Source organism: Aquarana catesbeiana, linkage group LG03, assembly GCF_042186555.1.
Source record: "Aquarana catesbeiana isolate 2022-GZ linkage group LG03, ASM4218655v1, whole genome shotgun sequence".
NCBI lineage: Eukaryota > Metazoa > Chordata > Amphibia > Anura > Ranidae > Aquarana > Aquarana catesbeiana.
This window is the reverse complement of record NC_133326.1, coordinates 313,316,461-313,342,383: the sequence shown is the minus strand read 5'-3', so window position 1 is coordinate 313,342,383 and position 25,923 is coordinate 313,316,461. Positions and strand designations below refer to the sequence as shown.

Genomic DNA, 25,923 nt, shown 5'->3' with positions numbered 1-25,923 from the left:
GAATAAAATTATTAATTCTGGCCAATGAAATGAACGCCCAAGAGCTTGACGCCTGCAAAAGCTTTAGACTCTTTTACAAGTGTCAGGCATGTTTTCTGCAAAAACGCTGCTGGCTTCTAGGAGAATTAAATAAACGCCCTGCGTGCATGAGGCCTAAAAGAAAAAAGGTCTTACCAATGTCAGCCTCCACTGCTCTGTACATTAACCCTTTCACATGGACATCTCTAATTGCATCCTAGTGAATGAAGAATAAATAGTGTCTACATAAGAAACATGTTGTTTGGTAATTTTAAGAAAGATTCAACATAGGTTTGGTAATCTTTTACAACAAAGTAGAAAACATTACATTTTTTTTTTTTTTTAAACACACATGCATGTGGCATAATGTAACAGAGCAGAAATTGAAGTGATTGTATAGTCTAGTTTTTTTTTCCTATAAAAATAACAAACATGTCATTTACCTGCTCTGTTGCAGTGGATTTGCACAGAGCAGCCTGGATCCTCCTCTTCTCGGGTCCCTCTTCTGTGCTCCTGGCCCCTCCCTCCTGTTCAGTGCTCCCACAACAAGCAGCTTGCTTTGGAGGCACCGGAGCCAAGTCACAGCTCCCTATGCCAAGGAGCCCTAATCCGGCCCGCCCCCTCTCTCGATTGGCTAGCTGACTGATTGACAGCAGCGGGAGCAAAAATGGTGGCCATCGCTGGACAGAGAGAGAGGGACCTCAGTTAAGTGTTGGGGGGCTGCTGTATGCAGAAGGCTTTTTATCTTAATGCATAGAATGCATTAAGATAAAAAAACCTTCTGCCTTTACAACCCCTTTAAGTATGTAGCACCCTCCTAGGTAGGTGCTAGAAGAGAGTATAGTTTTTGATCTTTCTGCTTACCAGGAAGATCCAGGGAGCAGGATCTATTGGTTAGGTCTGCTCATTGTGCTCAGGTGCAGCTCAGCTTGTTTGACTGTCCCTCACTGGTCCAATAGGAAGGCATATTGGACAGTGGGAGGGGACCTGACAAGTGAATGCACAGGCTTTGTTACTGGGGATTAGCGACGTGCTGACGTCACTGCGTTCACGCAGGTCCCGGAGTAGCGGGCTGCATTGGAGAGCCGGCCGGCTTGTTTTTTATGCTTTATATATTTGTCCAATTATAAGTGCAATACTTTTTTATATTTATTAAATCACCAAAAAGATTTTACACTATGGAAGTCTTTATTTCTTTAAGGGGATCGTATGGCAATATGTACCTCTGAGTGATATTACCCAGGAAGACGCTGAGACCATTGCTGTGTTTACCAAAGGCTTGGGCTGGGTATTAAGCCAAAAGCACGTGCGATCTCCCGTGATAGGAGATCATTGGAAGTCAGTAAGCGGCAGTGTGAGTAGTGGTGGAAGTCATCTCTCTCCTATCACATTTCTTTGGGTGTATCATTTGTCAGCTTCACACCGATTTTTCATTTGATGGACTTTTTTTTTGTGATATTCATTTTATATTATTCATCACATTGATTTGTTATGATTCAGGAGTCTAACGCAACTTAATTGCTTAAATGTGTTACAGTCCTGATAATTGGCAGAGGAGAAGTGCTGCATTGCAGGCTGGGATACTGCATTTAAAGCCCCGGGCACATTTGCTCAGAGTTAGCTGAGTCGGGGAACAGAGTCCAGGAGGGAGGGGGCGGCTGCCCTGTCCTCCCCAGAGGTGGTCCTGTTGCCCTGGGTGGTCGACCCAGGGGCCTAGAGATAGAGAAGCTGAACCCAGAGGTCCTGCAGAGCTGACTGGAAGGGAGACACCAGGAAGGATCTGATTCTGCCTACTACGAGTACAAATCTGTGTCTGAGACCTGTCAAGTCAAGGCCACCCCCTTCAGCTAGAAGAGTCCGTGGACAGGTGACAGTAAAAGGGGATGCTAGAGTGCCCTGAAGATAATGTAGTGCATCAAGTCTGCTGCTAGTGAGAGAAAGTAGACTTATTGCCTCCATACATGTGGCTGTATGGTTAAAGCAGTGTGACTGCTTCCATGAGTTATCCGGTGAGGTCAACTGAGAGTTGTCCTTATCCATTGTGAATAGTTCCAGTTGGAGTATCCCACTAATCCTTTCTCCCGTCCAAGTTCCAAAATAAAATACAAAAACAGAAATACCCTGGACTGGTCATTGAGTAACAAGCAAGCAGGAGAAAGGGTGGGACAAGTGGGAACCCTTAGCGCCCAGCTGCTGGTAACCAGAGAGAGCCTAATGCCACGTACACACGAGCGAACTTTACGGCAGACTTGGTCCGGAGGACCGGAGTCCGTCGGACAATTCAATCGTGTGTGAGCTCCAGCGGACTTTTTTTCCCCAAAAGTTTGACGGACCTAGAAATGAAACAGGTTTCAAATCTTTGACGGACTCGAGTCCGGTCGAAAAAGTCAGCTCGTCTGTATGCTAGTCCGACGGACAAAAACCGATGCTAAGGCAGCTATTGGCTACTGGCTATGAACTTCCTTGTTTTAGTCCGGTCGTACGTCATTACGTACGATTCCCTCTGACTTTGGTTGATCGCGTGTAGGCAAGTCCAGTCAGTCGTAAAGTCCGTCGTACAAAGTCCGTCGTACAAAGTCCGTCGTACAAAGTCCGTCGTACAAAGTCCGTCGTACAAAGTCCGTCGTACAAAGTCCGTCGAACAAAGTCCGTCGAACAAAGTCCGTCGAACAAAGTCCGTCGAACAAAGTCCGTCGAACAAAGTCCGCTCGTGTGTACGCGGCATAAGGAGTCAACACTCAGCAAGCCCTACAGGGACAGTGCTACAAGTAGACCCGATTTAGCAAATAAATTTACTGACAGCATTTAGACAGCCCATATAGTAATGACACAGTCTCAGATATGTACATGGAAGCACAAATTTGACACCTCTTTCCCAATATGTAGAATACAAAGGATTTTATCAGACTTTGTTGAAGATTTCTAGCTAATTTGCTCGTGTTTGAAATTAGACTAGTTCTTGCCAGAGTAGTTTTTGCATAAACACGTGCTCAAGGTTTCTGCTGTATGAAATACTGGAGAAGACAGTCATCTTTCGATGCGAGTGTATAATTTAGGGATGTAGCAAACATTTATAAGGAATTCAACCTCCCAAAAGCAAAGTACAAATTATTTCAGGAAGTAGATCTCAATAAATAGCTGTATTAAACTGTAAACAATACATAAATGCAATGCAATGGGATGCATTGCATGCAGGCTTCCCATTTTTTGTAGATTTCTGGAGGAATAGTTACTTGCTCAGGTGCAAAGAAAAAGAAATTGTATTTTTCCATTAGAAAGTTAGATGTATTTGCCATTACACATCTGATGAACTGAAACATTAAAGTGAAACTAAAGGGTGAATACTCACTTGTCCAATGATCCCTCACTGGCGCTGGCCTCTTCTTCTGAGAGCCGGTCTTTGGGCCTCTTCTTAGGTGGGAGATAATGTCACTCCTGCACATGCGCAGGAGCTACTCATCCTGGCACTCAGTGACCATCCTGTCACTGAACTACGCATGTAAAGCACAGTTTACAGTGCTGGAGAAGACAGCGAGTAGGAAGGTCGGAGCATTTTATTGCAGAAAAGAGTGCATGTCTCTTCTGCAATAAAAACGCTTTAAACACTGGCAGCTAACAAGTCATACAATTAACATGCACAACTATGCTCAAGACACCAAAATGAAGCCATTCAACATAACACAGAATTCTTGTCCATACTTTTTAAAACTGATCCTGGATTACATTGCTGGGTATCTGTCATTCTATCATTCATGAAAGACTATCCCCGTTTCATAAAGAGAATAAAGTAATACCAATTTCTCTAGGTGACTGTTACTCTGTAAACATATTTCAAACAGTCAAACTGCACTCTGCGGTGACTTTTATCACTGACTGCATCACGGTTATCAGCCATCTTTACTTTCAAATAATGTACACATACCTTGACATCCTTATATAGGTGAACTGGTTCATAGTCTATGTTGTTTTTTAAAAAGTAGTCATTGACACAAGAGAGAAGAGTCATCTCAGGCAAGGAGAATATGTCCATAAATTGCTTCAATGTGTTGCCTTCAGAGCTCTGTAGAAAGAAAGAAATTTGTACATTTTACCCAATTTACTGTATATTTATAAAACCATGAGCCATCTGGAAGAATGTTGAACAAGATATCTTTGCACTGGTATTTATTTACTAAAAAAGGTAACTTTTGATCTCTGTAAATGCCAGCCTTTTTACCAACCTACACAGAAGTAATTACATAGCATGTGAAGAGAAGCCTTGAACTCCACCAACCCGTAATATTCTTAAGCTTTATATCATATTTACCTGACTGAAAAAAATCCTAATAATGTTAAAGTATACAAGGCATTTCCCCCAATTTAGTTGAGAGAGCGCGGAGGAGAGGTATTAGAATACCTGTCTGGTTTTTATTTCGCTCCATCCTCATTAGGCAGAGTCACCCAAACTTTGGGTTGTCACCAGAACAAGAAAGGAAATTTTTCAATGGGGCTACTAGTTTTCCTGACCCTGGTGATAACCCGAAATTCCTTCCATTTGGAGGGATTTCTTCTCACTTCCTGTCTTGCCTTTGAGACAGGAAGTGAAGGGAAATCTCCCCAATGGGACACAGATGTAAATAAATAAAAATCAAAAAAAAAAACAAAAAAAAACACAACAACAAAAACAACAACAACAACAACACACATTTGCCTTTAGTCCTATTTTAAATTACTGGAGTTATGTATAAAACCACTGTGCTATTTTAAAAAACAGCCAACAGAAAAAACAAAAAATATTACCAATCCTACAGCATAAAACACAGACACAGTAGCAAACCATTATTGTAGTGTTACCTTTCCATAGAAATCGCTCATCTGCTCCAACGGTACATGGGAACCTTGGTACATTTCAATGACTTCTGAATCTTGCACAACATCAAATCCTCTGCAAGAAAGTCATGGTTTCAAAGCCAGATTTAAATGAGGTCTCCTTGAACCCTATACAATTAGGACACTTATAACCGGTGTACATTGTGATACCCTATGGAAGGGGTAGGCAATCCCCAGCACACAAAGCCTCTTTTGCTGGCACTCGACTCCCTCCCCATCAGCACAGCAGCGCAGGGAAGAGTCAGTGAGACACTAATGCATTGCAATTTCAGAATTCCCCACGCCGCACCTGCACTGAGGGGGAGGCACTGTGCCCCCACACATTGTAAAAGATGGGAAACATTGTTTGGTTCTTTAACTTTACTGTAGCTGCGATTGTCAGCTTTTGTGATGGGGAAGAGATTGGGTGCAGTTCTACTAGGGAGGGCGGTCCCTGTTTGGGGGAGGAGGGAGGAGGAAGAGGAAGGAGGAAGGAGGACGGAGGACTGTCATTGGCCAATGCTAAAGCCAATAACAGTCCTGCTAGCCTTGCCCACCATCTGGAGGAAGATGACTCGCTTGGTTGCCACTACCAATCTCAGGAAGAAGGGATTTCACTGTGATTGAGAAAACCACAATCTGGTGACAGTTTGTGGAATTACTGTTGAGCTTCTGGGAACTTTGTTGAAATTATTCCTGAACCTTTGCGTCATATACTACTGAACCCCTGCACTCTGTGTCCCACAGCCAGTATTCAGCGCAATGAAAATCACACCCAACTTTTCCTGTGGCGCAGAGTGCCACACTTTTTCTCAGCTGCGGGGGTCCAACTTATGATCCTACACACAGACCCACTGCTTTCAGAAAATGCTCCTGACCTGAGCTCATCATTGCACATCCATTCAAGATGCTTGCATGTGACATCACATACAAGCACGTGTTGGGCCAGATGAGCAGGGGGGTTCAGTGTTGGGCTAGATGAGAAGGTGATTCAGTAGTGAGACAGAAGAGCATGGGGATACGGCGGTGGAGCAGATGTGCAGGGAGGTACAGTGGTGGGGCAGATGAGAAAAGGGGGAACATTGATGGGGCGGATGAGTAGGGGAGTTACAGTGGTGGGACAGAAGAGCAAGGTGGTACAGATGTGCAGGAGCTACAGTGGTGGGAGGGACGAGAAGGGTATTCCGCAGTGGGACAGAAAAGCAGGGGGGTACAGTGGTGGGACAGATGAGCGGGGGGGGGGGTTCAATGTTGGGCCAGATGAGAAGGGGGGTTACAGTGATGGGGCAGATGAGCAGATAAGTTCAGTGTGAGGACAGGTGAGAAGATGGTTCAGCAGTGAGACAGAAGTGCATTGAGGTATACTGGTGAGGCAGATGTGCCAGATAGTACAGTGGCGGGGCAGATGTGCCGGATAGTACAGTGGCGGGGCAGATGTGTCGGATAGTACAGTGGCGGGGCAGATGTGTCGGATAGTACAGTGGCGGGGCAGATGTGCCGGATAGTACAGTGGCGGGGCAGATGTGCCGGATAGTACAGTGGCGGGGCAGATGTGCCGGATAGTACAGTGGCGGGGCAGATGTGCCGGATAGTACAGTGGCGGGGCAGATGTGCAGGGGGGGTTACAGTGGTGGGGCAGATGTGCAGGGGGGTTACAGTGGTGGGGCAGATTTGCAGAGGGGACAGTGATCTGAGGTGTAAAGGTGCAGAAATTGGGGCTAATCTGAGGCATGAGAGTGCGGGATGTTAATTTCTTACTACTAAAAGTAGTTTACAGCATTTACTTTATAAAAAATAATTTTCATGATTTAGAGTGTGAAGTTGACATTTTTTGTTATAAAATCGGCACGTTCAATTTCTTTGAAAACATTTTTCGGCACACTGTGCTCAAAAGGTTGCCTACCCCTGCCCTATGGTATTACCTTTCACTTCACTCCAGCAACTACACAACAGGTTATATAGGGAGAACAGGGAAGGGGCAGAGGAGTGGGGCCAGCACTGACAGTAATTGGACACTTCCACAAAAAGACAGGGCTTTGCCATGCAAGGAAAAGGGGGGGGGGGGGTTATGCTAGGGAATGAACTCTGCTGGACTAGGTGCTTTTATCTGCAATATTCTAAGTTTGTGATGGCATCTTTTTAAATGCTTTGGGGGCAAATCACAACAGTATAGCATGGGCATTTGCCATAAAATTTAGATTTTTAGCTATCATTTCTGAAAATAATTGGCTGTTATGCTTGAGGAATTGAGCCTATGACAGCAATTTCTAAAATGTCTACGTGTATTTGTAGGACAAAATAGGCCATAAAATTATTTCTAGACAAACTTTAACCAATATAATAATGCAGACCTGTACAACAGTGACAAACTGTCACAAAGTTCCCTCGTTCACATAATAAATTCATGACAACGAGAGGAAAAGCATGAATGCTTCTTGGCGAGAATCCACCAAAATTAGGCACATCCATTTTAATGCCTTTAATAAAGGAGCTCCAGGCTCCTTCAGAAAAAAATTAAGTCAGCAGCTACAAATACTGTAGCTGCTGATTTTTACTGTTAGGACACTTACCTGTCCAGGAATCCAGCGGTGTCCTTACAAAAGCCGATTTTTCAATCGGCTATCAGGTGCTGCCATCGCCATCTCCAATAAGGGAAACTGGCAGTGAAGCCATGCGGCTTCGTGCTGCGCTCTGTGAATGGGCTGGCTGCGGGGGAAAGAGGAGGGGGGCGATTTCAGCTGGAAGTGGGTACGGGTACCTGTCAAAACCAAGTACCCGTCCCCCCGCAAAAGGTGGCAAATGTGGCAGCAGAGGGGGGGGGGTAGGCAGACCCTCTTGGGTGAAGCTCCGCTTTAAGTTTAACAAAAAAAATAAAACACAGGAAAATCAATACAAGGGACATAACTTAGTTACTACGATGTGTCCTTTTTTGATTCTTCTTGCTTTAGGAGGAGAATTTTTCATCTTTCCTACCCTCATCCCACAGCTAATGGCTGTTCGAAGCTCTCACCAAGAGAGCTCAACTATACCCACCCTTTCCTGCCTGATCCACTATTCATAGAAGTCATACTACAGCTTCTATGAATGACACAGGATTTCTGAAGGGGGGGGGGGGGGGGGCAGGTGGATGATTGATAGCTTTGCCCCTTCCATTCAGGGATCCTGTGTCATTCATAGATGCTGTAGTATGGTTTCAATGAATGGCAAATAGGGCAAAAAAGGGGCAAGCATAATCGAACTCTTGAGAGCTTCTGACAGCCCTTTGCGTTTTAGGTAAACTTAGACTTTAAAGAGCACATGTATAAGCATAAATCATTTTGTAGTCTATAAACTGTATGTAACACATAGCAATGAACGCTCTTCCTTTACGAATACAATAAAATACGTCCTAATAAAAAGTTAGTATAATAAAAGTGTGAAGGAATTTCCTTGCAAAATAAATGAAAATCAAATAATGTAAACAAATTCATCCATAAAAATGCATTTTCTGTGAAAGTGCTAAAAACTCAAGTACAACCAGTGGTGTTCAATTGTGAGAATATTTATATATATATCTTTTTTTTTTAATGGCAAACATCAATATGGTGTTTAAAAAAGGTGCATCAAATCCAAAAAGGAGGTAAAAAAAGGTGCCTAATGGAGGATTATGATCCCCTACAAAAAGGACACCATAAAAAGCTGGTACACCAAGAGCTCCAAAAAGTGAAAATAAAAAAAAAAAATAATAATATGGCATAAAAAAATCATTCCGATATTTCCAATAAGCAGGCCAGCTACTCCCTGGAAAGCCCTGCTCCCCAATTCCATAGCAATTGTACAAACTCCTCTGCCAACCTGCAAATGATACTCACTTTGAATAAAAAAGCATTAAGACACAAAACAGAAAGGAGAAGCACTCCCAACAGTGTAATATTGCAAGGCAAAACTTTATTAAAAGTCACAGTAATAAGCAGCGCTGTTAACAGAGAAATTACAATGGCTGGCATACGTGGTGACTTACGAAATGTGTTGGACAGAGCTGGGATGTTCGTAATATCCCTGAAGTTGTCACATGATGTTTTATTACACTATATTTTTATTAGCATGTACTCAATTGTATTCATAATTTTTTTTTTTTTATTTATACATCCGCTTAGTACCACATTGCCAAGTCTTCCTTCTATTTGGTTTCTTAGACCCAAGAGCACAGATGTTCTTTTTCTACACTAAAGTGGTTCTAAAGGACCTTCTCTGGGCAAATGTTTTGCCCAGAGAAGCCCCAGTCCTCCTCTTCTGGGGTCCCCCACCAGCTCTTCTGGCTCCTTCTCCCTTCCCAGTACCCCCATAGCAAGCTGCTTGGAGACACTCGTGGGGGCTTGCTCCCGAGCCATGCACCGCATGTTCATTGACACACAGAGCAGGGCTTGGCCCCGCTTTCTCTCCTTGCCGGCTCATTAGCTGCTATTGACAGCCGATGGCTCCCACTGCTATTTCTAAGCGTATTAGGAGAGGAGAGCCGCTGCTCTTTTGCACAGCACTGGATCGAGATGGGGCTCAGGTAAGTATAAGGACCCATTCACACTAGGAACTGCTGTGCAGTTGTGTTCTGAGCAGTTCAATTGCAGCCCATTCATTTTAAAACGGGCTGAAATTGCACCGCAAGTAGTGCATGCACTATTGGAAAAAGTAGAGAAAAGGGTGTTCTAGGGTGGCCCGCCAGTATTCAAATTATTCAGACACATGTATACATCTAAAAACGTGACATAATTTTTTTTATATACAGTTATACAGATGCGTTTCGCAGTAATTATCGCTTCTTCAAAACCTTGTATTCGTATACATGACAGATATCCAGTATGAACAATCTTGTATAAAAACAACCAAATATGTGTAGGAACAAAGTCAAATCTTCCCAAGCTGCAGGTAAGTTAGTTATCAAAGAGACCAAAAATGGGAGAGAAGTGGGCCAAACCATACAGGCTTACCCACAAATCATAGGCTGTGGACAGATTATGAACAAGCACCTGATACATATACTCACAGGAAGTAGTGACAGATAGGTGTTGGGCAGTCCTGGTTCTACCTCCGTATTCTTGAGATGTAAAATAACTGGAGGATAAAAAGGACTGGTCTGTATATCCATGGGAATGTCTCGCAAGCTGAAAGCTCCAGAGAACTAGTATCTGTCCCAAAATAACCGGTAAAGTTCCAGTCAGCCTGCCAATAACCTGAATCAAAACCGCCATCATGAGGAAGGAGGAACCTCACTTTCTGCAGATTGGAGGGCTTTAGCTTGAAATCAGAGGATGTGTCAGACCTTTACAGAGAGACCACTGCTTCCACACCAAGCAAGGGTCCTTCCCTGCAGTAATATGGCAGGGAATAGGCATTTCTATGCAGGTCAGTGTTGCCAACCGCCCGTGAATTTACATGTAGACTGTAAATTTTAGCCCATGTTCAGGCTGCCCGTAAATGTCTGTTACGGGCAGCGGCGCCCCTCAAAAAGATGGCTGCGGCCAGCTATGCAACTGCACATGCGCTGTTCCGAAGCCTGTCGGGCTCGAGAAAGCTCATACACACTCGGCCAGGCAGCGCATGCGCAGTAACATAATGCCGCTGCCTGGCGCCATTTTTAAATAGAAAGCAATCGTTCTTGGCGGCGCCACAGCGGCACCCGCCAGTTGCTACAGCAGAGGAGCAGCAGTGAGGACAGTGACACTTGTGTGAGGGGATAAAAAAAAAAAAGGGGGGGGGGCAGAGGAGGACACTGATGTGCCTGTGTGGACCGAGAGGTGAAAGGGGCAGAGGACGACACTGATGTGGAGAAGTAATATGAAGGGGGACAGAGGAGGACACTACCATGTCCGTACAGCTTCGGACCATCTCCTGCATCCTGTCTGCAGTCTCGGACCATCTCCTGCATCCTGTCTGCAGTCTCGGACCATCTCCTGCATCCTGTCTGCAGTCTCGGACCATCTCCTGCATCCTGTCTGCAGTCTCGGACCATCTCCTGCATCCTGTCTGCAGTCTCGGACCATCTCCTGCATCCTGTCTGCAGTCTCGGACCATCTCCTGCATCCTGTCTGCAGTCTCGGACCATCTCCTGCATCCTGTCTGCAGTCTCGGACCATCTCCTGCATCCTGTCTGCAGTCTCGGACCATCTCCTGCATCCTGTCTGCAGTCTCGGACCATCTCCTGCATCCTGTCTGCAGTCTCGGACCATCTCCTGCACCTTGTCTGCAGTCTCTGACCATCTCTTGCACCTTGTCTGCAGTCTCTGACCATCTCCTGCATCTTGTCTGCAGTCTCTGACCATCTCCTGCATCTTGTCTGCAGTCTCTGACCATCTCCTGCATCTTGTCTGCAGTCTCTGACCATCTCCTGCATCTTGTCTGCAGTCTCTGACCATCTCCTGCATCTTGTCTGCAGTCTCTGACCATCTCCTGCATCTTGTCTGCAGTCTCTGACCATCTCCTGCATCTTGTCTGCAGTCTCTGACCATCTCCTGCATCTTGTCTGCAGTCTATGACAATTTCCTGTAGGATTTCTGCAGTCTCTAAAGGGGGAGGCTGGAGAAGAGTAAAGAGTGGGATCACCCCCAGTATGGGGGTCACGGGAGGAGTCAGACTTGTGTGGACTGTGGAGAGGAGACTATAGGATAAAACCAGAGCCCCCAAGCTGGAGCCCAGAAAGTATCATCTGACTGAGCCCTGCACGGTGCACCTGAGAGGTCAGTGACCGCACCGACAGGCCAATCCAAGGGGGGGTTGCTGATGTAAGGGGGGAGTGAATACAATAATGCAAAGGAGCACTGATATAAAAAGGTCCCCCCCATATTAGTAACCCCCCTCCCCTTACCTTAGTGTATTCACTCTGCGGAAGATGGTCTCTAGTCACCAGAGTGCCCCCCACATCAGAGTTCCATGCATTCCCCTTTACATCAGAGTCTACAGGATTCCCCTTGCAGTGCAAGGGCAATGCTGCAGACCCTGATGTTAGTTGGAACTCTGATGTTAAGGGAACGCAGTGGACTCTGATATAAGGTGGTCTCCGGTCACCACTTCGGGGGGTTGGCAACACTGATGCAGGCTATGGCTGCTTTCTAAAGAAAACAAACTGGAAAAAACTTTGTACACCTTTTGTTTTGATGCATCTAGTATATATTTAATGGATTAAAAACATTGAAAAGTTCAATTGGACATCATTAGATAAAACCAGCAGAAAGCTGGGAGATTCTCTGAATATTATAGCAGATAAGTGGAGTTGAACTCAGGGTCCACAAAAGAAGAAGCCAACAACCACTTAGACCCCTTTCACACTGAGTCGCTTTTGCGCAAAAAAAAAAAACCAAAAAAAAAAAAAAAAAAAACGACTAAAATGCTCACAAAAAAACGATTTCAATTAAGATCAAAGAATGCTTTCACACTGGGGCAGTAGTGCGCTGGCAGGGTGGTGAAAAAACACCCCTCTCCATTGAAATGAATGGAAAGCTCTTCAAAAGCGCCCGAAAAGCTCTTCAAAGGCGCATAGTGTTTTACTAGCAGTTTAAAAGCACCTCAGTGTGAAAGGGGCCTTAAAATTAAAATGTTCTTTTATTATATATTTGCACATTTTCCACTTTTAAGTTCCACTATGCAATTATTTGAAACCTGACCATTAGGATACCCTAGATATTGAATTTAAAAGAGTAACTTTCTGTCAAGTTCAATGAAATTATAATAAGTCACACAAATTACACTTTTTAGGCTCAATACATGAAGCTTTCCAAAAAATACAAAGATCTTATTTATTTTTCATGGCTGATGTACTAAAGGAGTAGAGCATGTGAATGAAGTGAAGCGATGTTCACATTGAATGCCCAAGGGAAAATTAAAAACATGATTTTCACTTGCACTTCACTGGATGATGGAAGTCAGCAAAGCTTCATTTTATTCTCTTGGGTAATTGAAAATGTAAACTAAACTAAAACTGAAGTTGAACTAAGTACAGATCATTTAAAGCAAATTAGTAACACAATTTGTCACAAATCAAAACAAATCAGGCTGTGTCTCTCTCAGCAAAGTCTCTGCAACATGTTTACAGACCTCTATTCCTGGGAAGCCTAAGCGACACTTTCTAAAGTTCAAAAGCAGATTAATTACTAAATGCATGACAGATATCCACTATAAAAACAGACAAACAATTAAGTGGTGCCCAGGGTCAGGTTTTATTTAGTCGCAAGCGTGGGCTTTAGAGTAGCTAAAAAAGGAGAAGTTCGAACTCTGGATAAACCTTGTAATAAACCTGTCTCGCTGCACGTGATTAATGATTGTTTATGCTTTCAGTTCATTAATGTAGCAGCAATGGCCAACTTCACATTTCCAAAAAAAAGAAAAACAAAAAAACAAAACAAAAAACAAAAAAAACACCAAACCCACACACACGCACACTCGGGTGTACGGACTGTGATTACATGTGTTTTTGGAGTGGTTATATTCCTTTTCTCAATTAGTAGATCAGATTTCTGAATACCAATTTTCAGTCAACTTTAAAAAAAAAAAAAAAAAAAAAAAAAAAAACTCTACTGGGGGGGGGGGGCGGAGAAGTTAAAAAACAAAACAAAAAAACAAAAAAACAAACAAAACAGAAATGTAAACCAAAGTTTCCTGAGAAAAAACACGCATCAGGCAGTGCCAGACTGTGCTTTTCTAATTTTCATCCTTAAAGCAAGCAAACTATCTGAGATCTGTGCTTGGGCCTGTTGAAAAGAGGCTTAGAAACTGTAGGATGCAGAAGAGAACGCTATTGCCTTCTCTCTAGATAACCCACCGAAGTTAGGGTATTTTATAGACCCCAATGTGAATCTGTGAATGTCTATGTAATGACAATGGTATTATTTAGCACTGTATTGACTCCTATTCATTAAGGATCTTGGTGAATTACATTTTTTTCACAACAGAATTGCTTTATTTTTAAATTTCAGTTTCTCGTTTTGCCTGATGTTTTTCAGTATGGCACAATTTATTTTTCATCAAGTATCACTAGAACACATGCATGATTGTTCATTGTGTATAGTATACTGTAAAAGTGATTTCAACATTAATAGATAAAACTGTGGAACGAAGCTGAAAATTGTTTCAAATGGCAGATTAGAAGAGATTACTTCAATACTGCCCAGTTGTTAATTACGGATTGGAAATGAGAATGTGCTGACGCCAATTACTGCCAGTTAAGTTTACTTCAGACCTCATTTTATAGCCAAGAGTGGCTTAGCAATGCTAATAAGCTACAATTTATTTTGCAATCCTAATCCACTGAACTGTGGCAGAAGTAATCTATAATAGAAGAAACCGATAAAATTGTTGCATAATGTTCCCCTTATGCCCTTACATAAGGGCTTATCATTAAACCCCCAACTGGACTTCATATCGCCATTTTAAAATACTATAAGAAACTGATAAAGAATAGTTTAAACCAGCGTTTCAAAACCTGTCCTACCATTAACAGTGTATATTTCCCTTATGTTTATTATTTCATATTTACAATAAAATACATTTATATAGAGGTATTTAGTAGCATTCAAAAGAAGAAAGCTTTATTTCAACGAATTTGAATTTGGGTATCTTGATCTGTTTTTGAAGCTAAGGTCCAGACAAACTGATAAATATATAGATTAAATATATGGGAGCTATTTTACCTGCCAAATGATTTGCATTTCTGTCCATCCACTCTTGAGATTTGCACAGCCCTGTCAAACTGCATAGCCAGGCTGATGTCCCAATTTTTCTTTGTTGCAATTAGGCAATAAACTTAGGTCACCTCCCTGCCCCCAGCCTTTGATTAGGAGGGAAGGGAGCAACATAGGTTTAGTTCTCTGCTCACGCTGACTTTTTTTGTGCCAGCATTTTTCTAGTCAGCCGATACATTTGGATTGGCCTCCAGTGCTGTCACTTCCTCTCCCAGTCCGAGTTCTTCTGTATGGTACAGGGGACTATAGAAGGCTAGGATATCAAATTAAGGTAGTTTCACTAGCATTACTGTGTTTTGTTTTTTTTTGTTTTTGTTTTTTTATAACTGCCAAGAGTTTAGTTTTAGGCTTTTTATTTCCATGAACAAAGAAAACTGCTGCCAGATTTTATTTGCCAGCTTGTCTACACTGTTTCTATAGCAATATACATGTTCTAGTTTTCTCCCTGCCAGTCTGTTTGCATGCTGCATTCTTTAATCTTTTCAATCCTCACTTCTAACACAGTTCAAAGAAAAATCAATTTGAAAATGAACAGTTCAATGGGAAAATGTAAGTTATTTCATGGTGGTTTTAATCTTCTATTCGTCTTTATGGCTGCTTAATATGACAGGATCTAAGTGGTTTGCACATATGCTTAGGTTGATAGCACATAAGTGCTCTCATGTGCATAATCTTAGCATAGACTTGAAAAGAGATCGCCCTCTTTGTTCCAGTCACACTAGTGTGAAGAATTATAATTGGATTTTCTGTATCCTTAGATGGGGTTCACACTTTAACTGCATACATGTTAACGCATATTTGATTACGTTGACATGTATTGATAAGTGTTGAGTTAAATATTTAGTTTCAACAAATAGAAAATAGAATGCACCCAAAACACAGCACAGAAAAAGAAGAAAGAAGAACCAACTCTTGTCAATGGTTTGCCATCCATAGAAATCCATGTTGTATAAGTTCTCCAATTTAAAATAACTTCCATGAACAGGGATTTAAATTACGGTACTCAATTGAAAATCACAAAGGCTAATGATGTAGAAGGTGGGATCAGGGATAAACGTAATTATATAATATGTGTAAATCACTGGGATTAATAAACAAGGTGAAAATTTGACCAGGTATACCAATGTCTTGTTTTTAGCAGTTTCCATGAAATTCCCATACATTATTGCAAAATACACTAGTGATACCCAACTTAAAGGAATCACTTACAAAAGTATTTATACAAAAATATTAAAATCCATCAATACGCACAAACTCAAACTAATTACACATTTAAAACATGTAAAATTATTATATTACCAGCATGGCCAAGGTGTTGTAAATTATACAGTATAGTTATAGGATTATAGGCCATTCTAGTAATATAAAGTTTTTTGTTTTGTTTTTTTAAATGCGTATGGATGTTTTTTATTTTTTACCTAAATACCCATGTAAGGGGTTCCTCATTGTTGGACATCTATACTTTAACTGGAAAGGAATTTAGTTACCTTTGTATTTAATATCAGCGTAAAACCAAACACAAGATTTTTGGTATCTTCATTAAATCCGCAAATCAGAATTTGTTGCTAAAAATTTTGTAAAAAACAAAAAAGCCCCTTGCAACCTCTGCTCCTTAGTATTTAGTAGCCATCTCAAGTAATATTAAAGCTTTTTTTTTTTTTTTTTTATTAAAATAACAAACTTGTTATACTTACCTGCTCTGTGCAATGGTTCCTCTTCTTGGGTCCCCCACTGGCGCTTCTGGCTGCTCCCCTCCATAGACAGCCACTTTCTATGGGGGCACTTGTGTGGACTTGCTCCCAAGCAGCCCTGTCTGCATCTATTGACACTGACAGTGGGGCCCATCCCCTCATAGGATTTGCAGCGGTAGCCAATGGTTTCCACTGCCATCAATCTGCCCAGTGAGGAGGGACACAGCCAGGAGAGCTGCTGCTCTCCTGCACAGTGATAGGTCAAAAATCAGGCTCAAGTATAAAGGGGGGCTGGGGGGGGATCCTCTGCAATAGAAGGTTGTCTTAAGCATTTAGGACCACTTTAACTACAAATGATTACTCCAGAAAGCACCTTTAGTTGCAGCAGAAAGTGTAGAACATAATATGTATTTAAATATACACCTTTATTCCCCTAGTCCCTCTAATTAGTAGCTTTCAAGGTTTTGTTTGGAACCGCAGGCCGGCACAATCCAACACAAACTGAGAGTCATAAATGTTCTGGTACTAGTAGTATCAACAGTCCAGTAAGCAGAAGAGAGCATTGTAGTTTTTATTTTTATACATTATACCCCCTTCCTGCTCTTCCACCAGTCAGTTGATAACTAGTCTTTGACAAAAGCAGTAGCTATAAATGTTACATCAAAAACATGAATTCCAGAATTTACGTGTTGCAAGTGTTGGAACTGAAAGGGTTATCCTTAACTTACCGGTACACTGTACCAAGTTGAATGTAATGAAAGGAGTCAATCTTCATCAACAGCGCCTTTTAAAAGAAGATAAATTGTGAAAGATCTGCAACCAATTATAATAAACATCACTGGCAAGGTTTTCTAACTAGAACTTCAGTGGCATGGTGCAAAAAGCTTTCTAGTCAACCCTTCTATGTAGGGGGAAAAAAAGTTTGAAATTCAGCTAGAGAGGATACCCAAGCTCATCTCAACTACCCAGTATATCATATTTAAGTGGATCGAAACCTGAAAAAGGAGGGGGGAAAAAAAACAAAAAAAAAAAAAAACAAACACACACACACACACACACACCACACAAAGCTATAAAGATTATCTTATCGACTATATTGAAGTAGAGTTAATGGGTCCAGGAATAATTAAAGGGACTGCAGGTACAAGGCTGCAAATTAGCAGCTTTGTCGCTGAAAACCGTGGCTGTATTTCAAGATTTAAATTGCGCTTTATTTTAAAATATTGTTCTTCTTAATTACAGTGGCATTTCCTTGTAACACAATATATGACAAACAAGATGTCAGAAACCAGCTATAATATTCTGACAAGAGCTTATCAACAAAGAAACCCAGTCTAGCAGCTTTAAAATATTTGTGTACATCTTGATAAACTGGCCTACTTTTATCAGTAGTTCTTTGGACATTGAGTTGGCTTTCGGATTCTCAAATATATATATATATATATATATATATATATATATATATATATATATATATATATATATATATATATATATATATATATATATATATATATATATATATATATATATATATATATATATATATATATATATATATATATATATATTTATTTATTTATTACACATAGACACAGACAGACACAGACAGACACAGACACACTTAACATTGAAAAGATATTCTTGGTTACATTATTTTGTTATACACTCTCAAGCTGCCCATCTGCATCCTTTTCTAGCCAGTCCATACTCTGCCAGCATACTGCCAGTGGTAAAACTGGCCATAGACAGCTAAAGCTTTCCAGCTTGTCCCCTTCACTCATAGACTTCTGTCTAACAAGGGCGGCCACAAACTGATCAAAATTCAACTAGTCTCTGCTACATTGGCTGAATGTTGATCTGTAGATGGCCAGCTTTACATGTTCATAAAGTACTACAAGTGTATCTAAAACCTCTAGTTTTGGATATAGGGGAGAATGGTTAGACTCCCCATCTAGTTTTGCTTTTTGTTGCCTTTGTCCTATTGGGGAGATGGGTCTTAGATTCCTGTCCCCCACCTTCCCTCACACAATTGCACTGCATATACGCAACATTAAACCCCTAGCAGATACTGAGGAGAGAACGGCCCTATATACCTCTCTCCCCATGTTTCCCCATCCTTTCCTTCCTCTCATTCCCCTACTCCCTTTCTTTGCTACATACCTTAGTCCATGCAGTTGGACCCCATTACACATACTTGGGGCCAACCGGCTGATATGCTCAGCCGGCAACTTGTGCCTGAAATTGCTATACACTATCATACAATCAGCTGAAGACCCAACCAAGCATACGGAATGAGCTTAAAGCTCTCTCTTTTTGTCTGTTTTTTTTCACTCTTCCCTTATGGCCTGTACACACAATCCAAATATCGTACGCAAGTAGAAATTGAATAGGCAACTAAAGTCATGAAAATTCTCGTACGACGAAATATCGGAAGTGATGTCATGTGTTGTAATGCATTTGTATTGTATTTTCGGATAACAACTATACTGACTAAGTGAAAATCATACGATCTGGTATCGCACGAGGAAAATTTTCGTGCTTGTCCGATAATAAATCGGATGAACTGTCATGATCGGCTCTCGAAAGTAATGTACACAATCCGAAAATCGTACGATTCTTCCCCGGATGACAGTTTTCATACGATATTCGGATCTTGTGTACGGGCCATTAGCCTCAGACAGAAGAACTGAAACGAATGTTTTGTTGTTTTTTTGTAGTTTTTGCTACATCACTAGTTTAAATGTTGATGTACCATTTGCCTTAATTTTCTACAGGATTTACTGTTAGATTTCAGACTTAACTACTACATCTGTTGAGATTTATGTACACTTCCTACAACTGTCTTATATGTAACCCAGAATGCATATTGCTATGTCATCAACTGTATGATACTGCTGTATTTCTGATCATTCCTTCCAATAAAAACCTTTTTTTTTTTTTCTCAAAAAAAAAGAAGAAGATTTCTGTCCCAGAGACACAAATGAGAAGACATATTCCCAGAAGTAAGGGGTGATCCTGCCTTAGACATTTGTCCCTGGCAGTCCTGATTGTAACATTTCGCCTCCGCCTTTTTTTCTACTAAACTAATATTTTGGATTGATCATAAATGACAATGGCCAGGATGAATCTACCCAGTGGGTAAACATTTTCAGTATGCACACACGTTAAAACAGTATTAAACCCAAAAGCAAACATTATATTGCAGCTTACTAATCCTTTAGATGTGCTGGTGGCACAATTAGTTTCCATTTCTAGGTTTTCTTTGCTTTTTTTACCTGACTATCTGGTCAGTAAGTCTCAGTAAGCTCTCTTGCAGATGTAACGGTTACAGGGATGAGACAAAACAATTACCACTGACAGGCGTGCTTACAATGATCAGCTTATTTATGAAAAACTTTTATCCCAATAAAGGGGAAAAAAACTGTTGCTGTAACTGCTTCTAAAGCGTGAGCTGGAGTTTGGCTTCAATGTGTATCTAAATCTGCTAGTACATCTAACACTCCCCTTCCCTCAGATCACCAATGCGACTGTCCAAAGGTCCTCCTGTGCTCATTCATCCAAAATGGTGGCACTCTAATACAGGAGGTGTGTTACTGGCCCTTTCACCAGGTGAAAAACAGGGGGGGGGGGGCTAAGAGAAAGAAGAAAATCATCACCTCTAATGTGAGCTGCAGTGCTTGTAAATACATTTTTTGGTTTGGGGTTAAATGCCACTTTAAATAGGAGACATAGGGGTCGCTTTATTAAAACTGGAGAGTGCAAAATCTGGTGCAGCTGTGCATGGTAGCCTATTAGCTTCTAATTTCAGTTTGTTCAATTAAGCTTTGGAAAAAAATAAATAAAATGGAAGTTAGTTTTATTTATTTCAGGTACTTATATAGCGCCGTCAGTTTACGCAGCGCTTTACATATACATTGTACATTCACATCAGTCCCTACCCTCAAGGAGCTTACAATCTAAGGTCCCCAACTCACATTCATACATACTAGGGACAATTTAGACAGGATCCAATTAGCCTACCAGCATGTCTTTGGAGTGTGGGAGGAAATCGGAGTACCCGGAGGAAACCCACGCAGGCACAGGGAGAACATGCAAACTCCAGGCAGGTAGTGTCGTGGTTGGGATTCGAACCAGCGACCCTTATTACTGCTAGGCGAGAGTGCTACCCACTACACCCCTGTGCCGTAATTGCTTTTTGTACAGAGCTGCATCAGAATTTGGACTCTCCAGTCTTAGTAGATCAACCCCATAGGGTATCAGACACACAGGGAATATTTTAAATAGTGAATTTGACATTAAAACATTTACTGCAAGTGAATATCTCTGGTGCAATATGGGGTAAATGGTGTTGGAAGACAGCTACCGGTAACTAGATTTCATGATCACTATAGTTAAGCAGTAGAGAAAAATAAATAAACTAACAAAAAAAAAAAAAAAAAAAAAAAGAAGAAAACCACACCACACATATGCAATATAAACAGATAAAAAAGCAAAGCTGGAAAAACTAAAAAAAAAAAAAAAAAAAAAAAAAACACACTTTCATGGCATTCCATTTAAATCATCAATATTTTGTGCTAAAAAAAGGTTATACAATCAAAATGGGCATAATATTTATATTTTATCACTATAAAATTTTAGTTTTTACAGCAACACGTATCCTCACAGTGTTCACCAGAGCAAAACTCTTAATGTCTCGTTTCCACCGAGCGGATCGGTACGGTATGCTATTTTGGGTGTTTCCATTATGAAAGCGGCCCATACAACTGAACTTTACCGTTCCTTTCAGGGTCCTGCTTCAGATGTGGGGCCATAGAAAATGGAACGGTTCAGTTAGGGCGGAGCTACGATACATTCCACTGATTGGCTGACAGAAAACCCTCTGCTGTGCTATGCTGAGGCATTTTTTCTAAACCCTGTATGGCCCCTTGTGGTCCCATTTGCAGTGGAAACGCTCACCAGAATAGACCGGACCATTCTAGGCCATTCAAACTGTACCGACCCGAACCGATCCGCTCAGTAGAAACGAGACATTACAGGGTCACAGACAGCTATATGGGCCCCACATCACAACATTTTAAGAGCAATCTGTGAAACGCTATACAGAATTTAGGCGTAACTATTTTGCTTTGGAGCTATATGGATGATTTAGCACATAATCAAAATCTGCACCACTGTAGTTTATTAATTTAGAAATCAGCTTAATTTATACAAGGTTAATGTCTTACCTTATGAACATCATAATGTAGGCCCCGAATTGCAAAATTTGGATTGTATTCATATTTTTTTAACTCGCTTGGATACTAAAAAAAATAAAATAAAAAGAAATATTAAAAATTATAGCCACTACTCAAGCCCCGTTATACAGACACTATGGGATGGATTTACTAAAGGCAAATAGACTGTTTACTTTACCAGTGTAGTTGCACTCTGCAAGGGAACCATCACCAGAGCTTATTAAATGAGGTGAGGCTTTTTTGTTTTAAAAATTTTCCTTGCATATGATGGATATTCTTTTTAAAGTGAGGCTTCACACCACATTAAAATGAGCTCAGGGGAAAATTCCCTTGCACAGTGCAACTTTACTTGCAAAGTGAACCGCGTATTTGTCTTTAGTAAATCAACTCCTATAAAAATTCTTCACGACTTTTTTTTTTTTTGCCTTGTAATAAAACTACAAACACCTGTCATACCACAACATAATCCAGGATAGAAGGCACGTACAGCCAGCATGCCAAATCTAAAGCTCCAGTCTCTTGGCTCCTCTGCACACCGGCAGTTATCCTTCCTAACAGGAAGCTCTGGCAGTGATGATGTAGAAGAATAATCGATACAATACACCTCTGTCGACTCAATTATTTAATACACAAACCTCTCAATACTACCATTAAATTCCACTTCTTTTTTGGGACTTTCAAGGTATAAAAATACAGTTATACAAGTTGCTAAGAGGTCCAAAAACTGATAACATACCTATGGAAATTAAGCAACCAACAACATCTCCACCTCATATACAAAACTGTGATGGATTATCAGAAAAGAAAGTCTATTGTTTAGCAAGCAATCAGTATAGAGCTTAATGCAAGATTTTACATTATTTATAAAACAAGCACACTAGGCTGATCTGATTACAGTAAAAACATACATTCCGCTCTTCATTCATCTCCATTACATGGCGGGGGGGGGGGTAATTAACGGTTTGTGCTTTCACTTCAGTACACAGGAAGCTACAAAGATAACATTTCTGGCAAGCTCAACAGGCATTTTTTTTTCTGTACCTGCTGAAAATGACTTTGCCTGAGAAATGAAAATGAATGCAGCTACCACATCTACGCTGAACTGCATTACATTTTTATTCTTGGGTTTAGATATTCCTTAACTGGTTAGATTTCTCTGATCCCCTTTTCTGGCATAAGCTGCTCCCAAACTCTAACTCAAGCTTTGCTATCACCTTAAAACAGCTGCTTTGGATCAAGCTGGTCCAAACCAACTATTTAATTAAGAAACGTGGCCGCTGCCAGTGCTTTATAAACTGTATGTAGTATAAGCTACAAACAATATACAGTACAGCACTGTGTTATGGCAGTAGTACAATGACCACTTGTCCCGTTCCCAGAACAGAACTGAATTAGGGAGAGAGCTGCTCAGCTATGCACAGGAAGCTCTGTATTTGTATAAATGAATACAAGGATTCCTCTGGTTGGCTCAAGTGGAGAGGCAGGTGGATGTCAGGATCTCACCCTCAGCCATTCAGAGGAAGCCTTGTATTCATTGACAGAAATACAAGGCTTTCTGTGGATGGCAGAGCACCACTCAGCATACCTCGATTTAGTACTGGGAATGAGAAGATTTTGTACTGCTTCTTGAACAGTGCTGTATATTGTACATAGTTAATACTACAGACAGTTTATATAGCACTGACAGTGGTTAGTGTAATGTCAGCAAAGCAGGAGAAAAAAAAAAAAGGGGGGGGGGGGGGGGTGGTAATGGTATCCCAAGAGTTCTCAAATAGAATATATTAATTAGGGCTGTTACTGATTAAAATTTTCGTGTTTGATTAATCGTTTTTTTTTTTAATCGACTAAGTTCGATTAATTATAACACACATACAGATCCAACTACTTTTAGCTGATCTCCTTGCATTGCAACTCTGCATTAGTCAGTGGTAAATGTGGTATACACCATATACAATAACCCGACACTAGTTAGTTTCCACAATCCATGACTTAACACGTTAAAAAAATAAAAATAAAAATAAATTTTTTTTTTTAATTTTAAGGAGTCCTTTAATGTTAAAATTTGTTTTTAGGGTGGACCTCCACTTTAACAAGACATTTTCAAACTTGCAGCTCAATTGCTTGCTATCTGGGTAATGCCTCCAATGGGTATACCAGTCCTGTTGACAACCATCTAAAATGGAAATGCCATTTCACTTTCCGTTGTGTCTCTGGGACAAGAAGTGAAATGAAAACTCCACACTGGGATGCACAGGGCAAAGCCTAAACAAAGCAAAGCCATACATATACATACACTTTAAATCACCACGATTCCTCCTCCACAATTGACTTGTCCAGTACAGACAACAGACTCACCTTCATAATGCCTTCCAATGCTTGTTTATTCCCAGCAAGGGTCACGTATCATCAACATGGGGCGTGTCTGGCCAATAAAAAAACCGGCTCGCAGCCGCACCTCAGCAATTTGCGGACACCCCCACTCGGTCGAAGCCTTTCAGGCCATGATTGGATCCGTCAAGGCGCCTGCTGTATTCCATTACTTTACCATTGTCCAGCGTGGGCACCCTCAATGACTGAGGAAGGGGGGAGGAGTCCAGTGATGTCGATGTCCGTGACGTCACCGGATCTCCGACAGAACTCCCTGAAGCCGGCGGAGAAGTACAGATCAAAAGAACTTTGATCAAACAAAAAAATTAACGATTAAATCGAGGAATTAATCGTTAACTTCCACATCATATATATATATATATATATATATACATACATACATATACACATACACACACACACACACACACACACACACACACACAGTATCTCACAAGAGTACACCCTTCACATTTTTGTAAATATTTTATTCTATCTTTTCATGTGACAACACTGAAGAAATGACGCTTTGCTACAATGTAAAGTAGTGAGCGTACAGCAGTGTACATTTGCTGTCCCCTCAAAATAACTCAACACAGCCATTAATGTCTAAACCGCTGGCAACACAAGTGAGTACACCCCTAAGTGAAAATGTGTAAATTGGGCCCAAAGTGTCAATATTTTGTATGACCACCATTATTTTCCAGCACTGCCTTAACCCTCTTGGGCATGGAGTTAACCAGAGCTTCACAGGTTACCACCAGAGTCCTCTTCCACTCCTCCATGATGACATCACGGAGCTGGTGGATGTTAGAGACGTTGCGCTCCTCCACCCTCCATTTGAGGATGCCCCACAGACGATCAATAGGGTTTAGGTCTGGAGACATGCTTGGCCAGTCCATCACCTTTACCTTCAGCTTCTTTAGCAAAGCAGTGGTCGTCTTGGAGGTGTGTTTGTGGTCGTTATGTTGGAATACTGCCCTGCGGCCCAGTCTCCAAAGGGAGGGGGATCATGCTCTGCTTCAGTATGTCACAGTACATATTGGCATTCATGGTTCCCTGAATGAACTGTAGCTCCCCTCCTTGTCTTCAGCAAACTGTGCAGGCTTTTTTGTGCATCATCTTTAGAAGAGGCTATCTTCTGGGATGACAGCTATGAAGACCAATTTGATGCAGTGTGCGGCGTATGGTCTGAGCATTGACAGGCTGACCCCCACCCCCCCCCCCCACCCCTTCAACCTCTGTAGCAATGCTGGCAGCACTCGTACATCTATTTCCCAAAGACAACCTCTGGATATGACGCTGAACACGTGCACTCAACTCCTTTGGTTGACCATGGCGAGGCCTGTTCTGAGTGGAACCTGTCCTGTTAAACCGCTGTATGGTCTTGGCCACCGTGCTGCAGCTCAGTTTCAGGGTCTTGGCAATCTTCTTATAGCTTAGGCCATCTTTATGTAGAGCAACAATTGTTTTTTTTCAGATCCTCAGAGTTCTTTGCCATGAGGTGCCATGTTGAACTTCCAGTGACCAGTATGAGAGAGTGAGAGCGATAACACCAAATTTAAACACACCTGCTCCCCATTCACACCTGAGACCTAGTAACACTAACGAGTCACATGATGCCTGGGGAGGGAAAATGGCTAATTGGGCCCAATGTGAACATTTTCACATAGAGGTGTACTCACTTTTGATGCCAGTGGTTTAGACATTAATGGCTCTGTGTTGGGAGTTATTTTGAGGGGACAGCAAATTTACACTGTTATACAAGCTATACACTCACTACTTTACATTGTAGCAAAGTATCATTTCTTCAGTGTTGTCACATGAAAAGGTATAATAAAATATTTACAAAAATGTGAGGGGTGTACTTACTTTTGTGAGAGATATAGAATATGATAGATAGGATAGGAGTCATCTATCTATCTAAGCAACGCGATTGCTTAATTCTGAACACCACTACATCCCCAGTCATAAGAGCACACTTAGGCAACCACATTATTTTTAGTTTTTTATTTCTACTCACTATTTATCTATTTCTATTTATCTTTGCCTAAT

The 25,923-nt window shown here is 41.3% G+C and overlaps 1 protein-coding gene across 1 annotated transcript in view; it reads right to left on the bottom strand.

Annotated features, from left to right (window-relative positions):
* The window catches only part of NT5DC3 (5'-nucleotidase domain containing 3), an 85,955-nt gene that overhangs the window by 31,483 nt on the left and 28,549 nt on the right, over positions 1 to 25,923 (bottom strand). The window contains exons 3-7 of the mRNA XM_073620304.1: positions 21,493 to 21,567; positions 16,993 to 17,048; positions 4,852 to 4,942; positions 3,941 to 4,078; positions 175 to 235 (exon numbers count right to left, since the gene is read on the bottom strand). Coding sequence (XP_073476405.1) covers positions 175 to 235; positions 3,941 to 4,078; positions 4,852 to 4,942; positions 16,993 to 17,048; positions 21,493 to 21,567 — 421 coding nt within the window. The remainder of the gene's footprint in view (positions 1 to 174; positions 236 to 3,940; positions 4,079 to 4,851; positions 4,943 to 16,992; positions 17,049 to 21,492; positions 21,568 to 25,923) is intronic.